The sequence below is a fragment of the Macaca fascicularis genome, chromosome 7 (genome assembly GCF_037993035.2).
Source record: "Macaca fascicularis isolate 582-1 chromosome 7, T2T-MFA8v1.1".
In the NCBI taxonomy this organism is placed as follows: Eukaryota; Metazoa; Chordata; class Mammalia; order Primates; family Cercopithecidae; genus Macaca; species Macaca fascicularis.
This window is the reverse complement of record NC_088381.1, coordinates 127,155,336-127,180,491: the sequence shown is the minus strand read 5'-3', so window position 1 is coordinate 127,180,491 and position 25,156 is coordinate 127,155,336. Positions and strand designations below refer to the sequence as shown.

At 38.7% G+C, this 25,156-nt stretch overlaps 1 protein-coding gene across 6 annotated transcripts in view; it reads right to left on the bottom strand.

Annotated features, from left to right (window-relative positions):
* DAAM1 (dishevelled associated activator of morphogenesis 1) overlaps positions 1-25,156 on the bottom strand; it is a 180,174-nt gene that overhangs the window by 39,998 nt on the left and 115,020 nt on the right. For all 6 annotated transcript variants that reach the window (XM_005561382.4, XM_073997469.1, XM_005561381.4 and 3 more), the window contains exons 4-14: positions 16,244-16,315; positions 11,003-11,097; positions 8,265-8,598; positions 7,542-7,652; positions 7,326-7,429; positions 6,047-6,113; positions 5,707-5,824; positions 5,138-5,276; positions 4,794-4,852; positions 1,078-1,265; positions 256-555 (exon numbers count right to left, since the gene is read on the bottom strand). In XM_005561382.4, coding sequence (XP_005561439.1) covers positions 256-555; positions 1,078-1,265; positions 4,794-4,852; positions 5,138-5,276; positions 5,707-5,824; positions 6,047-6,113; positions 7,326-7,429; positions 7,542-7,652; positions 8,265-8,598; positions 11,003-11,097; positions 16,244-16,315 — 1,587 coding nt within the window. The remainder of the gene's footprint in view (positions 1-255; positions 556-1,077; positions 1,266-4,793; positions 4,853-5,137; positions 5,277-5,706; positions 5,825-6,046; positions 6,114-7,325; positions 7,430-7,541; positions 7,653-8,264; positions 8,599-11,002; positions 11,098-16,243; positions 16,316-25,156) is intronic.

Genomic DNA, 25,156 nt, shown 5'->3' with positions numbered 1-25,156 from the left:
GAACAGGCATGGTTATTTAAAAAGTGCTTCTATCCCAAATTTTTCAGTCTACCAGACACTCAAAGTGAGTGGGTTTCAAACAATGTGTCATTTATTTCAGAAGCTTTATCACTTAAATATCTGAGCTAGTGAGAACCCTGGGTCCACACTAGAAAATGAAATCACTGAACAGCCAGGGCTGTTTTTCCTTTCAGTGACAACACAGTGAGCTGCTAATGCTATCCATTAGAGGGAAAATTGGAACAAATGGCTTACCTCAGGCAGTTTAGACCAGTTGAAGGATTTCAGGGCATTTGTGGGCTGAGGAATGCTTTTCTTCTTGAGTGCCAGGCCCATTGGAGCACCAGGAGGTGGCATGACTGCCCCTAAGGGAGGAGGCCCTGGGGGAGGAGGAGGGCCACCTGGAGGGAGGGGAGGCGGTGGAGGGGGAAGAATCCCACTTAGTAGAGGTGGGGGTGGCGGGGGAGGAAGGAGAGATCCAGGCACAGAGGAAGGAAAGGGCCCTCCTGGTGCTCCAGGCGAGGGTCCACCTGGGACTGAAGCACAGATGGCTCTCTGAAAAGATAAAAATAGGAAAAGAAAAGATCAATGGAAGAAGTAAATTCATTGAATGATTTGAGAGTCTGTAACTTTGCCTGAAATGTATATTATAGAGAAATTCACCCTTCTGAGAATGTTTAAAGGATCGGTAAAGTCGAATGGACTCTTTTGGGCCTTCATGGACTCCACTGCGTCAACCTTTTGTATCTGACACTCAAATACTTGTCTGGGATGCATTCATATCTCTCTCACTTCTTGCACCATCACAGACAGTCTGGTTTTCATGAAGTCAGTTTTCACTTTAAGAAGCTAATACAATTTCCTTTGCACTTAGATTTGTATAGTATTTTAAAATGCACCCCCCAAACCGCCTCCACTGCCTACATGATAGCAGAGGGAGTGAGTCTCCTAATTGTGATTAATCATGAGTCATTTCAAATTTTATTCCCCCAGTATGAAACTGTCTACTTAAGGGTGAGGGGCTCTAGGGTCAGTGAGGCCTTGGCAGCTGCCCGTGAGCTGAGCGGAAGACCTCACCCTGCTGAGCTCATGGAGCTGTGCTGTGAGGTCCGCCACCTGCTGCTTGACTTGCTTATGCTCAGTAGTCTCCTTTTCAAGTTTCTCTTTCATTTTATTTAAGGTCTGCATCATCTCTTCCTTCTCTTGAGTCTTGGCATCACACTCTCGTTCTTTCTTTTCCAGTTTCTGCTGTAGCTCATTGTGCTCTACACGTGAAAACAATTGGACAAGAAAACAGGAGAGTCTTCAAAGCTGAAGCATTTTCTCTAAAAAAAAAAATTGACTGAGGATGATGGCAGAGATTATGAGGATCTTTATTAGGTAAATATTATTTCTCTTCTCCATCAAAGGGAGCAACTCAAGGCTAAACGATGTTTGTACTTTGAGTAGGCTTCGGATGAACAATGTTATTAACTACATTCTGTAAACAGACTGAAGAAGAGAGTCTACACTCAACAGTTCTAAATACAAAACAAAAGTCTGAGTGACTACTTGTGGAGGAGAATGGTACCTGTTTGGTAGTTGATTCAGAATCTTGTCATTAATATGGTTCTTTAGCAATACGAGGAAAAAAATAAATATTCAAATGGCCTCTTTTCACAAATTAGAAATGAGACAAAGAGTAGTTTGGCTTTTATGAGTTAGGTTTGCCAGCTCACGTCCAACCAGCAGAAAGGCTGGAAGGGAGGATCTTACTTGTGAGGAAGAGCTGCCTTCAGACCCAGGGTTTGTCCCCAGAGGGAGTCACTTCTCCCATCTACCCTCAGAAGGCTACTTGAAGTATTTTATGCTCTCAGTAAACAATTATTTTGTTTTTTTGTTTTTTTTTTTTTTTGAGACAGAGTCTCGCTCTGTCGCCCAGGCTGGAGTGCAGTGGCCGGATCTCAGCTCACTGCAAGCTCCGCCTCCCGGGTTCACGCCATTCTCCTGCCTCAGCCTCCCGAGTAGCTGGGACTACAGGCGCCCACCACCACGCCCGGCTAATTTTTTGTATTTTTTAGTAGAGACGGGGTTTCACCGTGTTAACCAGGATGGTCTCGATCTCCTGACCTCGTGATCCGCCCGTCTCGGCCTCCCAAAGTGCTGGGATTACAGGCTTGAGCCACCACGCCCGGCCTCAGTAAACAATTATTAAGACATATGAAAGCAAATGTTATCTCAGTATTAAATATCTTAAGGGGAGTGGTGTCAGTAGAATGCGAGAATCATGGTAACATGGGGGAGAAAAACATTGACTCTCAGCTATAGTTTTACTGACTTCCTCAATCCTGCTATAATAAAACAGGGCATCCAATTCAGCATAATGCATATTCACATTGCCAATGAATATAAGCTTGCTGAAAGGCGTGATGAATTTTGGAAAAGAGAACTAACAAAGTTTAGGCTGCGGATTTTTATTTCAAATACATGGCCCCAATTCCTATTCTTTTTATATCAATAAATCCACTAGAGGTATAACCCACTGGGGCAGAGCTACACTAATAGAGCTGGTCTCTATTTCTGAAATTTGGTAACACATTTAAATTCTTGTTTTCTCTGTCTCTGACCTTCTCTCTCCTGAGTTCCCCCAAATTAGAGTTTACAGAGAGGAGTTCAACCCACTGAAATCCTTGGATTTTGCCAACAATCCACTTCTACCACTCTGTTGCTGCTTCCCTAACTTTTCTAGAAATACATCTAAAAATGACCTCTCTAGATCCCATTTTCCTTCTTTTATCTCCATTTCATTCTTCTTTCACAATTTTAGGACTAGAAACTTGCCTTCCTCTCACTGGTCATTAGCTTTTGATGAAGCTGGCTGTATTTCAGAATTACCTGAGAAGTTTCAACATTTCAAGACTCCCCAGACACTATTCCAAGAAGTCTATTTTGTATGTAGATGATAGGGCTTAGATGATCCTGATGTATGCCAGGTTTGGGAAGCTCCAGCCTAAATGACTCTCTCCACAAATGGTATCTATTTACCACTCAGTCACTAAGCTTTTATTGAGCACTTCCTGGGTGTGCTGCCCTAAAGAGAATTCTCCCCAAATATTCTCTACCTTTTAGGTCCACAGAACTTCTGTCTCCTTATCGCTTCTACACTTGGACTACTTTATCAAAATATGCCCTCTTTAATACAATTTTGTCACCTGAAGCTTCTAGAAAAAAAAAACACTAACGTTTAACTATAATCTTTCCTCTTTTAGACTCTACCCATGATTTCACTTTAAAACATGAAAACAACCTGTTCCTCCCACTGACATTGGTGATTTTCTTTTGCACCATCTCAGCCACCTAAATCCTGCAACAGTGGCTATCATTTATTGTGCAACTAGTATGTGCCAGATACTATGCTAATGTTCTTATATTTGTTTTGCCATTTAATCTTCACAACCATGCTGCGAGTCAGGATTAATCCTCAGGTTGCAAAGGTGGAGACTGGGGGAGAAGAGAGGAAATGACTTAGCCCATCTACACAGTTAGTAAGGGGGAGAGTTGAGACTCCGACCCAGAGCTCAGCACAGTGTCTGACACGTACACGCATTCAACAAGTATTCACCGAATGAACGAATGAATGAATGACTCGAAAGCTTACATCCTAAGTGCTCTCCTCAACCTGCACACTTGAGTCTCCATGCTCTAGAGTGTATTCCTAAAATATCCACTCATTGACTATTTTCTTTTTCGTTTAATCCCTTTACCCTGATTTTTAGTCAATGTTTCTATTATTTTTGTAGCGGTTTCTTAAATTTATTTTTAAAAATGCATGTGCAGTATCACTTATTTGAGAGCAATCTGAATACATATGAGGAACTCGAAACATAACAGCAGTTAGTTCACATTTGGTATTTTCTGATATCAGTTATGGCCCTGCTTTTCTGCTCAATGGAAATGTGATGACAGAAAAGGAAATGCTTAGGCATCTCTTGGACCTGCTTTTCAGCACATTAAATATTGGGGTGAACGCTATTGTATTTCATTGGCTGTGAGTGAATAACTTGGAAAAGGAAAAGGAAGTCAGTTAACCAGTATGGTGAGAGCATGGTGGCTGGCAGTATGACTGTTTCCACAAAGGCGCCAACTTCAATTTGCTAATATTTTAAAACAGGAAGGAAAATTACATACATTTCTCTGTATGGCTGGCACACTGATGGACATAAATGTCTCTCCTATCATTTGATACTGAGAGATAATATCAAAGACATACTCAAATACACACTAATAGCTGGCCAGCTAATGTTTCATAACACATATCTCAGCAATGGTCACTGATTTTCTGAATGACTTCCCTTTTTATAACTGGTACCAAATCAAGGTCATGGACAGAATTGGATTACTGAAACCAAGTGACCTGTTCTTCTCTTTTAAAATTTTGGATAATCCCTCAAGTCCCTTATTACATTTCTTAAAACCCAGTATGATTTAAAGAGCCATGACGGAGTAGGGGAAAGGTTTGGATTACTAGTAGTTAAGAAAATTTGATTTAAGGAATACTGAACAGCAAATGCTATAAGCTTTTCAAAATATTTACATGATTATAATAAAAGGATAAGATATTTGAGAATCAGTATGACAACTAAAATAGCTCAATTTAAGAAGCCCAGTGCAAAATTCCCTTAAAAGATGGAAAAAGAAAGGCTGCTTGCACCAAGTCAAGAAACATCAATGTAAATTTTCAAAATATCTGGAAATCAAGGTCACCCAATAACCAATAACACAGCCTCTTCTCTTATCAGGCCCTTATTATTTACCTTTTCTCATTTTTTCCGCTTGTTCTTTCCACTGCTTAACTTCGTTTTCATTAACCAACCTGTATAAGAGTTCAAGGAGCATTTATTACAAAAAATATAAAAGGTCCACTGCTAACTGCATTCTCCCTAGGTACAAAAATAGTCTACTGCAGAGAAAATCCTCAGTGCATGCTTGAAACCCATTTAAGACCAGATGTTACTTAGATATAGTGCAGGTGTATAGTAATTCATATTTGACCCCTAGAACATTTCGGCTCTCCCAGCTGTTACTCTGAAGTTGGATAAAATAAATATCTTACATTGTCACTATTATCTCACAGGCAGCAGAATAAGAGAAGACTTACATTCGTACGACATTCTTAATATTAAAGTTTTCCAAAGGTGTGGAGTCAGGGTCCTGTCCTTTGTCATTCTGGATAACTATCTGCTGTATAATTCTATCTAGTAGTAACCAGTACTGAACAGTGTTGCCACTCCTCTTGTCTAAAAAAGAAAAGAAGAGTGAAAAAAAATCTTCAAGTTGTTTCTAAGCTAGGACAAATATTTGTCAGTGCTGGTCACCCTTTAGAGCCACCGAACCAGAGAGATGTTTGTAACATCTGCACCAATGCTTCCCAAAGTATGGAATTTTGACATGCAATGATCATTTATTTGATTGAGAGGCACCCTCAACCCCTTTCTAAACAGATTGTAAGGCATACTTTTTATTTTTAAAATCAAAATTTTAATTTGTTTCATTGAAAAAATTTTGTAACAACCCTTAAGCCATGTAGACACACATACTGGGCTGTCATAAAACCAAGGCTTGGAATCCCTGGTGTGCATCCAATGTAATCAGCACTGTGTAGGAGCCAGAACCCTTTGGCCAATGTCCAAACATTCAGAAGCACACATGAGTCACAAACACACTTACAAGGCATTTGGAGGCAGTGGTGCAGGATGGACATGAAATGTGGGTAAGCTTCACTATGTGTCAGCCTCTTCCTGGTCAGCTCAAACATCTGAGTTGCACTTTTTGTGTCTATGTGAACCTATTTTATAGGAAAAAGAAATCAAATCAAACATCTAAGTTCCTCAATTCCCCCAGTGTAAAGTAAACTCAAAGCAAACAGAAGCTAATCCTGCCACTTAGGAAACAAAACAGAGCTTTGATTTTGCTTTTAGGCAGAATTGGTCCATGTGGACTCTACAACACACAAAGAGAAATAATGTGAACTGATGAGTCAAACCAGAATAATTGTAAGCATACGAACCAGTTCAAATCTTTTGGCAAATTCTAGTTCATCTTCATTTCGGAGCATTTCAAAAAAGTCTAAATGCCTGAAAAATAATGAAAGAAAAATTATTAAGTAGAACATCCTACAAACACAGGTGCATAAGACCGAGGACATTAATACCATGGTTTTTCCTGACTTTTCAGAGATATCTCAAAAGAAACAATGTAATAAAATTTGAATGCTTCAACTTAACTACGTTCTTTCTAAGAAAAAAAGACATCACCTGAGTGAAACAGATCACAATATGAGAAAAATTTAAAAGTCTAGGATGCCTAGCATATAGTAGGCAATTATTAAATTAAAACTAAATTTAAAAGCAATCAAGTTCAGATTCCACTATGGATTCCCTTTATAGAAAAACATGCCCATATACCTATACTTAACTTCCAGCTGAATTAAAGCTCACAAAAGAAATGATCGTGCCATTCATTTATTCAGTCACGTATTTAGTGAACTCCTACTATGTATTCTACACACCCAGGATACATTTTATGTAAAGTAAATAGAAAATGATGGCAGGTGAGGTGAATAATGTACACACAGTGGTTAGAACAGGTCTCTCTCCAGGGAACTAGGGAACAAACAATTTGGACATCTGCAAAAGATCTTTCGAAGCTGAGGAAATAGCAAGTGCAAAGGCCCTGATGCAAGAGTGTTTTTGACATGTTCACAGAATATCAAGGAGAAGAGCATGCTGGAGTATATGAATATACAGGAGAGGAGAGACGTGGTAGAGAAAAGCTCTGAAAGCAAGTTGGGATAGCTTAGACATAGTGAAATGATAGCAAACAAGGAAACAAGCGAACAAGGTAGTGGAAATTAACATTCACAGAATGCCTATCAAAGGGGCTAAGTGATTCCATAGGTTTTATAGTCAGTTCTTACAACAGACTTGGAAAATAATTGTCATTATCATCATCACCACCAGCACTATTTTTTTGCAGTTATAAGAACAGCAAAATTCAGAAAAATTGAGTAACTTCACCAGGATACACAGGAGTAAGAGGCAGGACTAGGATAGGATATGAATTCAGGTCTAACGCTAAAACCCACATTAAGTTCTCTACATAATGTGCTGCTTCCCTCATCAACAAAGTCTTACTATAAAGACGTCATTAGCTGAACTAACATTCTGATACAAGCTCTTTATGTTACAGACAGGGCACAAGTAACCACAGGCCAGCACTTGATGAGGCACTGCATTACACAGATAGAAAACACCGAAACTTTCTCACATCTTAACAGTCTGACTTACCTATCTAATGTTGAATTTTCGTGTTCCCTTAATTTATCTATTACAGGTTGAATTCCTAACATCAGAAATTCATAGCGAAGATGAAGTCTAAAGTCCAAACTCTCCTGAAAATAAAAGGGCAATAAAATATGTATTTGTGGTTTTTAGACTACATAATAATCACTTTTTATAAATTATTCTTTACTAATATATTTTTAATTTGTGGAAGGTTCTTACCACTCCTGCACCTTGGCTGAGCACTGCATTAATGAAGGACATGATGGCAGTCTTGAGACTCACTTCATCTCGATACCGCCCAGTGCTTTTATCCAAGTCGTTAATTAATGTCTATCAAAAATACAAATATAAAAACAAAGGCCTGAAACATTACTAACCTTATGCTCATTTTATGAACTTTTTTATACACAAAAATTAACTTTTAAAATCTTATGTTTAGTCAGGATTACACTGACCCATAGAAAGCCACCCTTTTTCTCCTTAAGAAGAGTCCTAAAAACTCTAATTTCAAAATTATTACATCATACATACACGTATACAAAAGCCTTTGCTTCATTACCTCTGCTTGCTTTTTACATCTGAGTAATATAGTGAAATATGAAAAATTATTCATATTGATCCTAATTCAAGAATGGCAAGCTATAAAATTTTCAGGAAACACTCAGTTTGGTGGGTTCAAAAGATGTGTGCTGTATGACATGTAGGATGAAAGGCCACATTTTCAAGTTCTGCAAATCTAAAGGCCCAGATTGATCAACTATTGAAAGTATACTCTATTCTCTGGTTCTTAAACCTAAGAAGAAGGGAATGTTTAAATCACACTGTGAGTAATCACCACAAGGGGACATCTCAAGTAATGTTCCCCCTTCAGGGACAGGAAAAGCACGTGTTTGAGCAGACTTTAAAGAAGGGGTGAGTGAAGAAGGCTAAGGGAACACCCACCTGAAAGCGGGTCCTTTCGCTGGCATACTTCTGGTAGTGCAGCATGGCCTGCAGAACCTTCTTGTGGCCCCCGGGAACCAGGCACACGGCGCCCAAGATTTCCAGCACGGCCACCTTTGTTTTAATGTTCTCTGTGCTCAGACTCTGAGCAATTACATTAATACTCTCAGAATGAGCCAGGACATGAGCCCGGCCTTGAGAGTTGTTCATTAACGCCTTTATACAGCCAATGAGAGAAGTATGTATTCGAGACTCTGAGGTCTCATAGTCCATGGTCTTTAGAAAGTTGAGGATACACGACAGGCCATCCAAGTCGATGAATCTGGTTACAAACCTGTCATGAAGAGAAGCGCACCACACTTAAGTGCCTTTGGGGTTTTATAATAGCCCCTAATAGAAAAGTCTGGAGGGTGGGGGAAAGATTTAGTTCCTAACGTGCCAAAAGCCCTACATTGATGAAGCCTTTTTAATTCTATGCCTCTTCCTTGGCACAGACCCAATGGTCAGGTCTAACCAAAAGTGTGAAAAAAAACCCCCTCCATTTGTGATAAACATATCTCAATGGATACAAAGAACCAAACAACAGATCGTATATTCATAAAAAATCAGAAGCAATGCAGTGAGCCGAGATCGCGCCACTGCACTTCAGCCTGGGTGACAGAGCGAGACTCCGCCTCAAAAAAAAAAAAAAATCAGAAGCAAGAGAATACTCAGAAAACATATCTTGTCTTAGATTAAAATCATCTGCTGCTCCTGTGTTATTTAGTACACAGTTCTCATGCCCCCTCCCCCCATCCTTTTTTTTTTTTTTTTTTTTTTTTTTTTAAGAGAGACAGGGTCTTGCTCTGTTATAGCTCACTGCAGCCTTGAACTCCAGGGCTCGAGTGATCCTTCCACCCCAGCCTCCCAAGTAGCCAGGACTACAGGTGCATGCCACCGTTCCCAGTCAATTTTTTTTAAACTTTTTTTTTTTTTTAAGAGACGGAGACTTGCTATGTTGCCCAGACTGGTCTTGAACTCCTGGCCTCAAGCAAATCTCCTGTCTCAGCCTCCCAAGTAGCTGGGATAGTGAGTGACCATGTCTGGCCCATGTGCTTTTATAGGTTGACTGCTGACGCACTTTTAAGTGCTGATCACTGATCCAAATACCCTATCAATGAAAGTCAAAAGCTTCCTTAAATTCCAGGATATTTGCTTGTTGAACAAATGATAATCTACATCCCAAAGATTTTGTAACAAAACTGTTCTCTTATATGACATGCTGCATGAAATCCCAATATTCTGTATACACTGAATACAATAATAATATGCAATAATAAAGCAATACTTTATTGTTGCATATTAACGTTATTAATATTTCTTACACTTAATGTTAATCAATGAGACTAACTCACAATGCACATGTACATATTAAAGCTATCGAAAAGTTCAGAAGTAACATAACCTGTTTATGTCATAATTTTCCAAACGTATTTAGGCTTGGATATCGATTGACATCTGAGAGTGCAGAACACAATTGAGACAAACGCTGATATAGTTAGGATAGTCTAGATCTCTGTCACACAACTACACAGTATTTTTCATGAATCAGACTTTTCTTAGTTTGCATTTTATAGTCAAATAAAAAAAGGGAATCTTTATTTTCTAGCCTTTTCACCCAACCACATGACCCAGATATAGCCAAGCTCGTTAAACCAGTTGACTTCATTCATAGTACCTGTGCTCATGAAACGTACTTATAAGAATCCCAACACCTCACCAAATCCTAGTGGCATTAAAGGAATGAAAGTGCAGGAGGCACAACATAGAAGCTGATTATCAGAAAGGAAATGAATCACTATAGCCAGAAAGTCTACCCATCTTTAAAAAAAAAAATAGTTGTATTGAGAAATAATTCACATGCCATAAAATTCACCCTTTTAAAGTGAACAATTCAGTAGTTTTTAGTATATTCACAGAGCTGTGTGACCAACAACACTAGCTAATTTTAGAACAGTTTAATCACCCAAAGAGAACATTTTCCCCACTTCCTCAGCTCCTGGCAACCACTAATCTACTTTCTGTTTCTATGGATTGGCCTATTTTGGAAATTTCATATAAATAGAATCATACAGTATGTGGTCTCTTTTGTTACTGGCTTCTTCCACTTATATTTCAAGGTCATTTCATGTTGTAGCATGTATCAGTACTTCATTCCTTTTTTTGTAGCCAAATTATTTTCTATTATGTGGATATGTAACATTTCATTTATCCATTCACCAGCTGATCAATATACGGGTTATTTCCACTCTTGGCTATCTGAATAATGCTGATATGAACATTTGCATACACGTTTTTGGGAGACATGTCTTCATTTCCCTTGGCTATATTCCTAGGAGTAGAATTAGAGTCATATGGCAACACTATATTTAACATTCTAAGAAACTGTTAAAACCCTTTTCCAAAATGGCTTCACAATTTTACATTCCTAGCAGCAATGAATGAAGGTCTCAATTTTTCTACATTCTTGCCTACTAACTTGCCATTGCTAAAGTCTCTCTTTTCTTTTTAAGCCATCCTAGTGGCTGCCTGCATACCTTTTCACAGAAGAAAATAACTATTAAATGTTAATGATTAAAGTATCTTATTCATGGTTTAATTTTATGGTTTTAACTTAAGACTTCCTAGAAGGTTTGACTATTGCAAAAAAAGGAAGGACAGAGAGAAAAATAAAAAAAGTGCCCTCCAGGGAAAATTACCTCATTGGTTTTGTCCTCAGTGCTGTCTTTAAACTCTCTATAGTTTTACTTCTCTCTTCTTCTTCTTCCTTCTCTAAAGCCAGCAGAGATTTTCTCTATGCAAAGAAAACAGAAGTTACTTCTTCAAATTCTATTTTTTAATTACAGTGCAAACAAGACAAACCTACAGATTATTTGCTACTATCACTTTAAATATAAACAACAAATCTATGAGTAAGTAAGTTAAGTCCTTCAAATTTTAAATAAAGCTTTAGGGAAAAGTTTAGAAATCTTAGTAGAGATGATGTTGCCCAAATGTTTGTATAACTATTCTATAATTACCCTTTGATGTAGATACTACTATTTGTATTTGATAGAAATAAGACTGAACCTGTAGTTGAATACAACATTCTGGCAATTAAAGATAATACCATCACATTATTAAAAACAGGAGGTGGGCAGCAGTCCTCCCACGCTACCATTCCTATTCCTCAGCCAAAAAGTGTGATCAAGACCAAAGGGATTTTGTTACATCAAATTAATTTTAAGAAGAACAATTCATTTGGAGCTATTACCAGGATAGACAATTCCTTCAGAGTAAATGCTTAACTTCTAGAAATTATTCAATATCATTTAGAAATCAGGATATGGAGTGTGTGTGTGTGTTTCTACCCAGGGATCTGCTAGAGCAGTGCTTCTCAGACTTTAATGTGTACATGAAAATCACCTGAGGATAATGTTAAACTGTGGAGCCCGGTTTTGTATGTCTGGGGTGAGGTCTGAGAAGTTGCACTCCTGACAAATTTCTAGGCAATGCTGATGCCGCAGGAGCAAGGTTCTATGTAAGACTGTGGTTATTATAAAATTGTGAATGCCAGTAAGGTGTCAAGTCCTTTCCATTCCCTTTGACTCTCTGATCACCCGGTTGTACTAAAGTACCCCCAGTCTTATGACTCCAGGATCCTGCACTCATGGAGCTCCCGGTCCCTTTTCTTCATGCTATTCTGAACACATGCTTGTCTATTTTAATCTTTTTACCTATTACAAATTCTGATAGAAATGCTTGGCTGGGAAACAGATTGGGGTGACCGTATCGAAAAAAGAAAAGCTTGATTCATATCCATGGGTCTCAATGACCCAGTCTTAGCCTTTCTTTCAGGACCATAAATCATCAAGGGTGACAATCAATAGTATCAGCATTAAGTAACTAAATGTTAACTAAAACCTAAATATGATTTCATAATGAGAAAGGTAAAGGTCAAAGCAAAATAAATATAATACACCAGTATCATTTATGGCAACTGAAATAAAACCCAGTAGTTTTTCAGTTTTTAAAATCTTGTTATTGTTTCTGTAAAGTTGTCCTCTTGCTGGTGATGCTCATGGACAGCTGTAACCAGGGGATGGTGAGGAAGGAAGCTGGGTGCAGAGACAGCCAATGAATTCTCCCAAAGCTCCCAGAGACCCATCCCCTGGAAAATTCACACGAATCCAGCCAAGAACATTTAATCTCCAATGATACAACTGAACTCATTTGGACTCTTATGAAATCACTTTGAATCTGTAGCTGAGAACCAAGCCTTTTATGAAGATCATTCCTTGTTCCTATGCTTGATGACACAAAACTATCACCAAATTAATGACTACACATTTTACTGTGGGTCACTAGTACAAATAAAACTGCATGTATTTATCCTTTTAAAAATCTTGGAGAGGGCGGAACACATGAATAGCAGCAGTCTATATTAAGCTTCTCCATACTAGAGTTGGGAGACTTATGAAATGTCAAAGAAAATTAAATTGGAACTTCCTTTCCCAATACTGTGTAAGGAACATAACCTTTCTCTCAAAACAGAAGAAACTACAACATTTTCTATGTGTGATATATTTTCTATGTTCAGATTTGGTTCTGAGGTTATATTTATTGTGCTGAGACAACTCAGGATATGTAGCTGAAGTTGACGTTCTAAATGTGACTTTTCAAAGTAAAATAATTTATACAAAATTTAAAGCTTTCAAGCCTCACATTTAGGAAGAAGGTTTAATTTGCAGCTTTTAGTAGATAAGGGAGATGCCTACATTTCTGAAGATGACTACTATGCCAAATATCTAGTACGTACAGGCCTTGTGGAGGCTTCTTTGAATGCTCTATGCACTTACTAAACACGTGCTCACATGAGAAGCAGACAAAGGATAAAGCGCATCCTTGCAGAGGGTCTTTCTGTCAAAGCTGCTGAGGTGTACATTGGAACTGACAGAGATGCACAAATGTGGCCCAGAAGTCATTCCTGCTGGGAGTCTGGAACTTAGCTCCCGTTTGAATAGTTTCTTTGGTGGGAAATCAATAAGCCAGGCCACTAAGCATACTGAACTTCACCTCACAGTCTTCTTTCTTGAGAAAGCATGGAGAAGCCACATATAAAAAAGCCCAGGTCCTCCTAGATGTTAGGCTGCACTCCTTTATTATACTATTTTTCACTCTTTAAAAGACAACAGATCACTCAGGGGTCCTTTAAAGAACAAAGCATTCTTGTAATGAGGCTTACATAAAGTAATTGAACTTGTTCCACAAAAGGCTGGCTTCACAGACTAGTAAGTGCTGCTGTTTTCAACCTGGACTGTTTATCAGACTCTTAAGGCATTAAAGAAAACAGATGCCTATACCATCTCAGAAAAGTCAGCCTTGCTAGGCCTGCAGGTGGGGACAAGGTGGGATAACCAGGCCTCTTTCACATGCCACAGGGTTTCAAAAACTGAATGAGTGAGAGGCAAATTGGAAAGAAGTCTTTGGGCTCAGACAGGTAGGTTTAAATTCCCAATTAGATGACCACCTCCTAATTAGATAATCTTGGGCAAGGTAACCTTTCTGGAGTCTCAGACTCCTTATTTATAAATAGCATTTACAGCATAGGATGCTGGTGGGACCTCAAACAACATATAAAGTTCCTGTTACCCTGCTTGTCATGTAGTAGTTGCTGCTGATTCTGCAGACAATGGGTGATGACAATGTGGACAAACACTCCTTCAAGAATGCCCTAAGCAGAGAACCAAAGAGTCTAGCTGCTGGGCCATGAAAGGATCTGGAGGACTTGTGTGCCTTTCCATGGCCCCAGGTACAATATTTCAGGACTTCTGCTGTGTGTTATCAAGAATTCTCCAGTACAGACATCATAGTGATTAGCCAGAACTATGCAAGGCGGTGGTGGCAATCAGAATGTTGAGAGAAACAGAAAACCCAGCACAGGGTTTCTGGGCTCATCAGATCTCCTTATTTCCTGAAGTATGCAGGAATTTTGAGGCCTCATTAATTCATGGACCATTAATGCCTTTTACCTTTGACCCTGGAAAGATGCTGGCTCAGTCCTAAAAGGAACATTAGAAAGCTTTCTTAGGTGTTTGACACAAAAAGTGTAACAAAGTCACTGACAATTTAATAGACTTGTGGTGCTCTTGGGAAGGATTTTGGATTAGGAACCAAACACACAGCAGTTAAAATGTAGAGCACTCAAGAATGTGGCAAAGAATTGTCCAAGGAGCTGGATGGAGGAGAGAGGAGGCTCTTAAAGAAGGGCCACATGTTGGCACATCACGGACCCTGTAGCACACAAATGAGCCAAGTCTACTCCAGACAAGGCAGGGATTAAGTCACTAAAGGAAAAATTAATCTAACTGTCCTATACATGAAGAAAGGAAAAATCCACATAGTACTTAGTATTTCCCCATTTATAGAAGGGAATTCATTAACAAATACGCAACTTCTCTTGTTAGATAACAAACAATGCAGATTTAATTAGAAAGAGAAACAATTCTTTTTTTCCTAACAGCCAGGAGCAAGAATTCAGAAAATAGCCTTTATATGCAGGAAATATAAATGGCTCCAAATTATTATTGCTTAGGCAGATGCACAGAAAATCCCTGGTGGTCATCACAAATCTCACGTTCTGTTAGCATATTCACACAAATGCTGAGATCACCCTTTTCTCATCTTTGGCATTGTGTGAGATGCCTTGAATAAGAAGGATTTGGTGGTTATTTTCTGTCCATTTCTGCTACGCTTTTAGACTAGAAACCCTTGGGGAAAAACTTATGTAGTTTCTTCTACAATTTTTATATATACATATATATATATAAACCAGGCTGTTTATTATTCATTGTATGACAACAGAAGAAGCATCTTCTAAGAAAAAAGCTAAAAAAGAGGAAGTTACTAAAAGTCAAGACCTCTAAAAGTTTAGGAAACATGTGAATGACTCACATATTCTAATCAGTTTTTAACTATTCCAGCAGCAGGAAAATGTTATGAGACCATTTAAAATGCTTGTTTTGAGTGATAAGAAATTTATTCTCCATAAAAAGGGAAGGCAGGAAGGAGGTAGAAGAAAGTTTTTTGAAGCTATCATCTACTTGCATGTTATAAACATGAATATAACAGATTGACTCTTAGAATCATGAGTGTGCCCACTGAGACAAAGACTGCATTCTACTGTGGGCAACCTCTAAATCTTATCAACAGGGATGGGATTTAAGCTACTAAGGCTCAAAGGTTGATGACTTATTTTCTGCTGTGAATTTTAGCTGTGATGAATAGGTGTCCCTCAAGCTGCTGGCAATGCTGACATCACAGACATCCATGCACTTAGAATTCGTATTTTAGGCATTGAGAATATATATCAAGCAATTACTGAACCAACAATCCATGTACTAAAGACTTTCCAAGGACATCTCAGCACTACCATTATGATGCCTTTTCATTAAACCACTTACTTCATGAATTCCTGACCTATTATATGAGTAAAAGAGTACTTGGTCCCCTGTAAAATCAAGAAGCCAGGAAATAACCAAGTTCTCAGTAAGAAAGAGAATGGGAGGAATATAGTAAAAAAATCGCTTAATCATATTATTTTAAAATGGTATTAACTTTTAAAATAGTGTTGCCATAACCAAGCTGCAAGTGACTGGTAAGAGCAATTGCAAGTTAAAGTTGAATACAAGCCAGATTTCAGACTACATTTTCACTTACAACATTAAACTCAATTATATTTTAGTGTGTGCTGATTTTATTTAAAACATACTGGAAAAATCACTTTGCCAAGTATCCCTCCTACCCTCTTTCCTTTCCCCAGCATTGAATGTTTAGGATTGAGTTTGGAAAGGTACTGACATTTGGTAGGTCATACTCAATCGAATTTATTGTGCAACTGTGTACTTTGTACTATACTTGCATTTTAAATGGTGTGTCAAAGAACATAAAAGTCTACTTACAGCAGCCATGGAATTGAGCTGATCAATGTAGAATTCAGGCCAACTTGTAGCTCCCTTGTTTTCTTCTTGGTCCTAAAAAGGGGGAAAAAAAGTGACATACCACCCAACATACACACAGAGCACCTAGAAACACATCTGACTTCCAGAGCACCCAGACAATGACCCACTCAAGCCTTGAGAAGACACAAAGGTAGGACATATTTATTTTTAAATGTTGGCTTTAAATGATTAGACTGCCTACTTGACTAGGGTGGTCTTCCCACCTCAATTTCCACAAAGAATGCTGAAGTGTGAGTTAGGTGTAACAAGGGGATGTTTTCTGAAGCGTGGATCAAGAAGAATTTAAGTGGTGCAAAGTTGTTTTCCTTCAGGGGCTATGTCACACTGGACAGTACTGTTAGACTACACACCTGGATGGAATCCATGAGAGAAGGAAACTTGCCTTAAAGGTGACCATAGGATTCAGCCAGTTATTAACCAAACTTTTCCCGTTAGTGTATTCAGAATCCAGCAGGCAGTAAAAACTTGAAGAAGAGTTTCATTTGATGTGGCAAAAAGTAAGTACTGCTTCAGATGAAGAGGTAGAAGAAGAAAGCCTGACACTGAATGGAAGGTAGTAAAATGAACTCACATTAGTCCGAAGCGCAGCCCTCATGCTGTGATAGCTTAGGAGTTTTGATAGAAAAGGTAGTGCCTCTGAGTGGAAAAGAACTGAAACCCAAAGAATTCAGGCACCAATTCCTAAACTGTCCCAGCTAGCCTTGCCTCTTACAGAGCAGGGTGACCTGGAGCCAGTCCCTAAGCTCCCCAAGGCTTCTGTGGATGGGAGATCTATGCCAATCTGAAGCCAAATCTCAAAAAAAAAAAAAAAAATCAGTTATCCGTTGGCTGTGGCCTCTGCTCCACCTGAACACTGAGCCCAGCAGAAGATGGCACTGCAGTCAGGGATTTCTATGCATGTTTGCACATCTATGTGGCTGTGAGTCACTTGTGTGATCAAACAGACCTGAAAAGGAAAATTTTGGTTCTTTAGCTTCACCTTCAAAAAGCACCTGAGGACAATCGATATCCCATCCCAGTGGAGAAGAGGCTGTGCCATGTACATGCAGCTGCTGTCTCATAATGAAGTAGTGACTACCTCCTATGTTTTAACATCTTTTTTAGTAGCGCTGTATATCCTGATGTCAGAATCCCAACCCTCAGGAGAGTGGTTTCAAGGTGGGGCATTTAATTTCAGTCCTATACTGTGCCTTGAAAAAACACTTTCTGTAAGCAAATCTTTCCAGACAGGTCTACACAGGTGGAATAAAAGAAATGTAATTTCAAAACTATTTTTTAAGTAGTCACAACAAGGGGGCAAAGTAACTATTGCTTACAGTGCCTTAAAAGCTGGCAGTAACTGATACCTCAACTCAGGCAGTTGTGTGAATTTCATCTGGAGACTGAACAAGCCAGATGATGGGGACTAAGAGGCTTTGAAGTTAGACTGGATTACACTCCCATAGTTTCAAAACGTTTAGGAAATCTGATGAGTTTTTAGAAATAGGCCTTGATTATACTTTAACATGTTAATAAAATAGCTATAGTGGTAGTATAAATGCTAAACCCTTCTTTCCTCTTAAAAGGGAGTATTAAAATTAGCAAAATCCCACTCTTACCAATGTATTTAACAAGCCAAAACTCACAGTGATATTCAATGGTATTTGAACCTATAAAACGAAGTAGAAGGTGCCAGATCTCTCCATTCCCCCAAAGTAGGGCAAATTTCCAAAACTAAAACAAAATCAAGTCGCATGTCTGAGGTCCCACAAGAGCCTGTCTGTTGTAAGCTTAATATTTAACAGTTACAGAAGAGAGATCATTCTTGAAACTGAAGATTGGTACATAGAGAGAAGTCTACAGTTTGGAAATGTTTTAATAATGCAAATAGATTAACAGTGCACGTAGATACTGTCATCAAAATAAGGGGAAGAAGGCTTCATTTTTATTTCACATGCCTCAGTGCTGAGAAAACCAAACAAGCTAAAGTATGTGAATGTTTCTTGTAAATGTACTAACATGATCCTCAGAGTTCTGAATTTGGGCAATGTATCTCCAGTTTCCACTGTGCAATACTGGTCCCTGCATACAGATGTGTGCTGCAGGAGCCATGTGAAACTCCCATCTCTGAACCAAAACTCTCTCCTCCTCCTTCGTGAGGCATTAAGAGTCTGTAGCTCTGTAGAAACATAGGCCAGAAGGAGATGAATGCAATTGTTCTCTGGTAGGAGGAGAGGAGAGGGGGGATCTGAACATTAATTTTATTATTTCTCTAATCCAACTCTTCTTTTTACCTTAGGAGGTTGATAGACACCTATAAGAGAATATTCATGGACAAGATTTCCTGCTGGATGCAATTCACCTTGACACTTCTTGCTCTCAGCCTGCACTAACTACTGTTTTAACTTCTCTTCTAGATTGTATACTTTGCTCCTATTATCCCAAATTCTGTGGATGGGAGAGCCCTTCGCCAGAAAAGAGAACTTGTACAGTACAAAGTGCCTTAAAGAACAATGACTTTTGTTTTTTTAAACATCCAACTCTTTTAAAAGATAAAGAAACACACAGTCTTTCTAGTTTCACCTCATTTCCAAATAGTACATTTTTAATTCCAAATTTCTGGTCAGTGGCTAGTAAAAAATTCTAAGAGATCCTCTCTCATCCTCTTTAAATGTACAAGGATGCATTTATTTTTCTCAACATCACTTTGCCCATAAGAATAAATTTTACATTGTCTCTTAGTTCTCCTTCTTACTGAGGTAGACATTCACAGCTATTTCTGGGACTTCACTATCATCTCTATCACCTCCAAGATGACTGTGATACACTTCTCTCACTACCAATAGCATCTGAACCCTTAGTCACTCACTAGCTGTGTGACTCTTAAGTAACCTCTTTGTGACTCAGTTTTAGTTTCCTCACCTGTGAAATAGGTGCCTGCCTCCTCATAGCATCTTTGTGAGAACTTAAAAAGTTACAACAAATAAAGCAAGCACTGGGAAGAGTACACACAAAACACGCTCAATAAATGCTACCTCTGACGATAATGATACTGTTCCAGAGTCTCCAGTTATGGCCATTCAGTGTCCTTGTAACCGGGACTGTAAAAATTACAGCAACCAGTTTGGAAGCAAATTTTGCTAGTAATTGTTCACATTTAAAATCCATATAGCTTTTGCCTCTGTGAGTTTACTTTCAGGAATTTAGCCTATAATTACATGTTCACACTTGCGCAGATATATAATCATGAACATTTTTCACTACAGCACTGTTTGAATTAACAAACGATACAAAGGGGAACAAATATATATAGAGAGGGGCTAGGTGCAGTGGCTCACACCTGTAATCCCGGCACTTTGGGAGGCCAAGGTGGGAGGATTACTTGAGGCCAGGAGTTCAAGATCAGCCTGGGCAACACAGCAAGACTCCATCTCTCCAAAATAAATAAATAAATAAATAAAACAATGAGCCAGGCTTGTTGACACATGCCTGTAGCCCTAGCTACTCAGGAGGCTGAGGCGGGAGAACTGCTTGAGCTTAGGAGTTCACCAGCCAGGGTGACATAGCAAGATCCTATCCTCACACACAATAAAGAAAAGACAAGCAAATATGTTGTTGGGGAGAGAATGTTTCAGAATATCATCTTTCCCATCTATAAGGAAAAATATCTATACACTACACACAAACATTTCCAGAAATATAAATAAAACTTAACAATGGCTACCTCTGGATAGCAGAAGGGAAGGTTTTTTTTTTTTTCTTTCAAACTTGTAAACTTCTATATAATGTAAATTTTTATTTTACCTAGAACATACACTATTTTTACAATTAAAATAGAAGTTAAGTTCTAAAGCATTATGCACTGTCAGGACAACAGCTTTCGTCTGTCTGATGTTCAGGGTGACATGGAATGCATCAAGACCCTTTGGCATCTGGAATGTCTCTGTCCTCCACTCCTGGGGCACCCCTCCACCTCCCACAGCAAATAATTTAAACCATTTCTCTACTAATTGTCTTCTCTTACTGGATTTCTATTTTTAAAACTCACCATAACCTCAATATCAGCTGTTTATGCAGAGAGAGAATCTCTGATTTGGGACAAGATTTGTATACCCAAAGCATGCTAAAATGTTCAAAATATCTACACTCATATACTTAGAAATTTGTGTGACAATTTATTGGTAGCAGCTGAAGTCTTCCATTGATATAAGTGAGATTCAAAATACAGTTAGAAAATTACGTCTTTAAAGAAGAATAACTTCTTCTGAAGTTAGCACAGGCTACTTTCTTAATAGGGTCATTTCCCAAATAATAATATAAAAGTATGTCAGAGATTTTTTTTTTTTTTCAGTTTAAGATGCTCTTAGTAAGGCCTGAAATAAGCTATGCAAAAGGTCAATCAATTGTAAAGGACATGCTCTGCGGTTGTTCACCAGACCACAAATCACAGGCTGAAGCAACATTCATTTGGCCAGCTAAAGCCATAAATCTCTATGTGTGCTGTTACGAATCGAGGAGGTTCTTAGATAATATCTGCCAAGGAAGAAAGACACACTCTTTAACTGTCTAGACTGGCTGAAACTCTTCTAGCAATGTATAACAATACCATCATCTCAAATATAGTGGAGATATACTAAGGCTTAACCAAACAAATGTCAACAGCAGGAGTATTGTTTCGGTATGACACAAAGTAAATATTATTGTGATCATTTTCATTACAGGGGAAAGGCAAATAATTGCCTTTGCAAAGAACATGCTTTTAGAAATTTCAAGTGAACTGTAATCATACATAGAATGAAAAAATTCTATCCATTGTTAATAAGCAAAATAGTCACCTTGTTCATTAATTAGTCACTACTGGTCAGGCACGGTGGCTCACACCTGTAATCCCAGCACTTTGGGAGACTGAGGTGGGTGGATCACTTGAGGCCAGGAGTTCGATACAAGCCTGGCCAAATGGTGAAACCCCATCTCTACTAAACAAACAAACAAACAAACAAACAAAAATTAGCTGGGCATGGCGGCACATGCCTGTAATCCCAGCTACTCAGGAGGCTGAGGCATGAGAATCGCTTGAACTGGGAGGCGGAGGTTGCAGTGAGCCGAGATTGCACCACTGTACTCCAGCCTGGGCAACAGAGTGAGACCCTGTTTCAAAAAAAAAAAAAGAAAGAAAAAACATGTCGCTACTATTCTAGGTAACACCAGTCCAATTCCATACACGAATGAATACAACAAACATTAAATAAATTCACTCTACCCCTAAAATGTATAAAGAAACCTAGGCAGAAAAGAGCAGATAGGCCAAAATAGTTTATTCTGTTAGGCTATGTCTCCACGATGTGTGGCATCTAAAAGAACTCTTATGTTAGAGAACAGGTGCCAACATGAGACCAGGTCTAAGCAACAGGGAAAGAGGAGCAGAGAGGATGGAAGATGTAAAAATATTTGTGGGAGGCCTTGCTAATAATTTCTGCTAACTTCCCCCTCTGGCTCATAACAGTATAAACAGCATCTTCTCAAAGATGGCTATGATAAAGTGTGGAACAATCTGAAACAACCAAGGGTCGCAAACTTTTCCTGTAAAGAGCCAGACAGGAAATATTTTAGGCTTTGCAGACCACACAGCCTGTTGTAACTATTCAACTCTGCCATTGTGTAGTACGAAATCAGCCACAGAGAACACTTGAATGAACAGGCAATGCCACATTTCAATAACACTTTCTTTACAAAAACAAGTGACTGGCCAAATAACCCCATGGGCCATAGTTTGTCAACCCCTGTGAGCTAGATTAAGCTTGGCTCTCAAGAGGGCTGGATTATATCAAAATCCTAACTTGGTCACCAACTATTTTTCATGCATCAAGCTGCAGCTATAAATTAAGATAAGCTCATAAAGTGTTTGGAATTTGCCCAGTAACCTGAACTTTTTCTAGAGAAGCAGTAACCTACCATGCCTGTGAAGTGCAATACCTTCTTGCCAAGCTCACTGCTCCTTGAATCTATATTTAATCCTACTTTTTGAAAACAGCATAGCATCATTAGGTTCTTTAAATCCTGACATTTGCCGCCAACTCTTTCCATCTTACTCTTCCTTTTTGGGGCAAAAAAGTAGTAGGAGATTTAAAACTTGGAGTTTGGAGACTGTTGCTTTCCTCACTCCCTTCAATACCTAACTTTAACCCCTGGTAGTGGGCAAAACTATATTCTATATCTGAAGTTCGCCAAAAGAAGGGCAATTGGTTTCAGAAAATAATTCCTGTGTTGTCACATTCCAAGATAGCCATGTGGTCCCTGGGACTGCCAATCCTGGTTACATTTTTTGGCTACTGCCACAATTATATATCAAGTACGTCTGTTGCCAAAATCCGGTTGGGCCCACACAAAGAATGATTACAGAACAGTGGCTTCTTCATCTGCCAGGAAATCCAACACCTCCTCCTAAGCCTCAGAATGTCAGTCATTTTTCTGGAAAGACTGAATGATGACTTGCAATAACAGTGGCTTTCATGTGTAGCAGGAGAAATCATGGAAGAAAGAGTAAACCTTCTCCATTATTCCTAATGTTTTAATAAAACATATGCATGTTTTTAAGCAAAGCCATCATAGGATTATACAACTGGTCTTTGACCTTAGAGACAACCTGGGCTGAGTTTCCTCTCACAGGGGTCCCTTATAAGGTTACCAGTAGGTGATCCATCATCTGCTCTTGAGAAGGCTTCCAGAGGTCCACAATCTTCTGGGACAAGCACTCTCATGAACTGTGAAAAAATTCACCTGACACTGAATTGACAGATGTCTCCTTGTAACTTCAAGCACTTGTTGGCCTTAGTTTGGTCCTTGGGAACTGCATGGAATAAGTCTAATCTCTTCTATGAACAATGACCCAGCAAATATTTAAACAATTTGAATAAAGTGATTATATCCTTCCCAAATCTTCCCTTTTACAAGCCAGAAATTCTCTACTGGCTGTATAACACAAGTTTATCTTCCTCAATTCATAAACAAATCTCAAAATTTCCATAAATTCATCATACCCTCATGTCCATTATTTGCAGGGATAACTTTAACAAACATAACTAAGCTCCTATAAAAGGACTATTTTCACATATTTGTATTAGTATTCACAGTTCTATACAAACTCTACTGAGAGGGAAGATTTCTATCCAAAATGTCTCTCCAATAAGAACAGAACAAGCTCTCACTCTCCTGATAATCCTCACAGATAACATTTATGATTTAGAATAAAAGACACGTCATATTAAGTGGAGGGAAACATGTATAGTCCTTGCTTTATTAAGTATACATATTTTAACAAAGTTGGCCATAAACTAAATAGCAAAATGGGTTTTCTCATTATAAGACTGAGGATGCTTTACCTCTAAAATATAAATCTTAGTTAACAAAATTGAAACTACATGACTAGGACCTTGACTCACCAGCTGTCAAGAAATTTGGAGGGACGTTTAAGTCCCTTTAGAGCATTGTTTTTAACACCTCCGGATGACTTTTGCTATCTCCGCTATTCTCCTGTATAACCATCCGTTCACATGTCACAGGAATTTCTTCCATGTATTCATATGAAACCTGATACCTCCTCTGACCCTCAGGGCTCTGCTCCTTCCTTTTCTTTGGTTTATGCACGTAGAAAGACTAGTTGAGCCAATAAAAAATGCCATGTTTGCCCAGAGAAAGCCTCTTGCTACCATATCACGTATTCAAAAATAAAATATACTTGAGGATTTCAGATCACTTAGAATCAGTTAGCTCCCGCTTTATCAATTCTCTAAGTTTAAAATTCCGTATTGGTAAAGAATAATTTTTTAAAAGCATAGCATGAATCCATGTCAAATATTTTACTAAACTTGCTAATAAATGAGAGAACTAGGAAGATGTTACAACTGGTTCAAAGGAGAACCCAAAGAGTAGACTTATGATAAGCATCATGATATTTGAAAGAGTTTACAAACAGATGCAAAACTGGCCAAGAGGGCAACAGTCAATTGTATCAGACTCAATTTGCCTATCATGGATAAGAACAATTGGAAGTGCTATCAGGTTTTCAAACAATAATTGACAGATTTGTGAAATAAGCTTGAGACAAAAGTAGAGATGACTCTGAAGAGTGCTATAGACAGGATATTTCGTCTATCTGATATTTACTCCATTTCACTATAACTGCAGCTTAGCAAAATAAAAGATGCATGACTAGTACTTCCTGGTTGAAGAAAACACAATCTATAAAGGTATAACGTAGAGGCCACACTGCATGACTAACACTCTGCTCTAGACTCCTCGCATCTAAATTACCTAAATGCCCAGGCTTGCCCAAAGCTCTTGCTCAAGAACATCTATCCCATTCTGACCATTACACGTCAATTCTGTCTATTTCTGTTGCCCTGCCTAGGCTGCATGGTATGGTTTCTATCTGTGCCTCACTGAGTCTCAAACTTGAGACCACTGAGCTCCTGACCATTCCATTCCATCTCCCTTGGAAGGGAGCACTTGGTCCTCTATCCCCCTCAGGAATTTGTTGGTTAAGTATTTGGGATATTACTAAGTCTTCCTGCACTATTGATTAAAAAAAAAAAAAAAAAAAAAAAGCTGTGAACTCAGTGAGGTTAGACCCTCCAGCCAGAAAAGAGGCTATACTCAACTGCTGCTCCCTAACAGTTTGGTCTAGACCTGGATGCCACATTAGAGTAACACACAGTCTACTAAACCTCCCAAAGACATGGCAGAATTTTAAAATCTAAATACTTGTGTAGACAGCCAAACTCTGTGGCAGCATTAATACTACACTGCTAAACACAGGGCTTCTCAAGGGCAGGATAGGAGCAGAACTGTTTTCACTAAGCTCATATCTACAGTGCT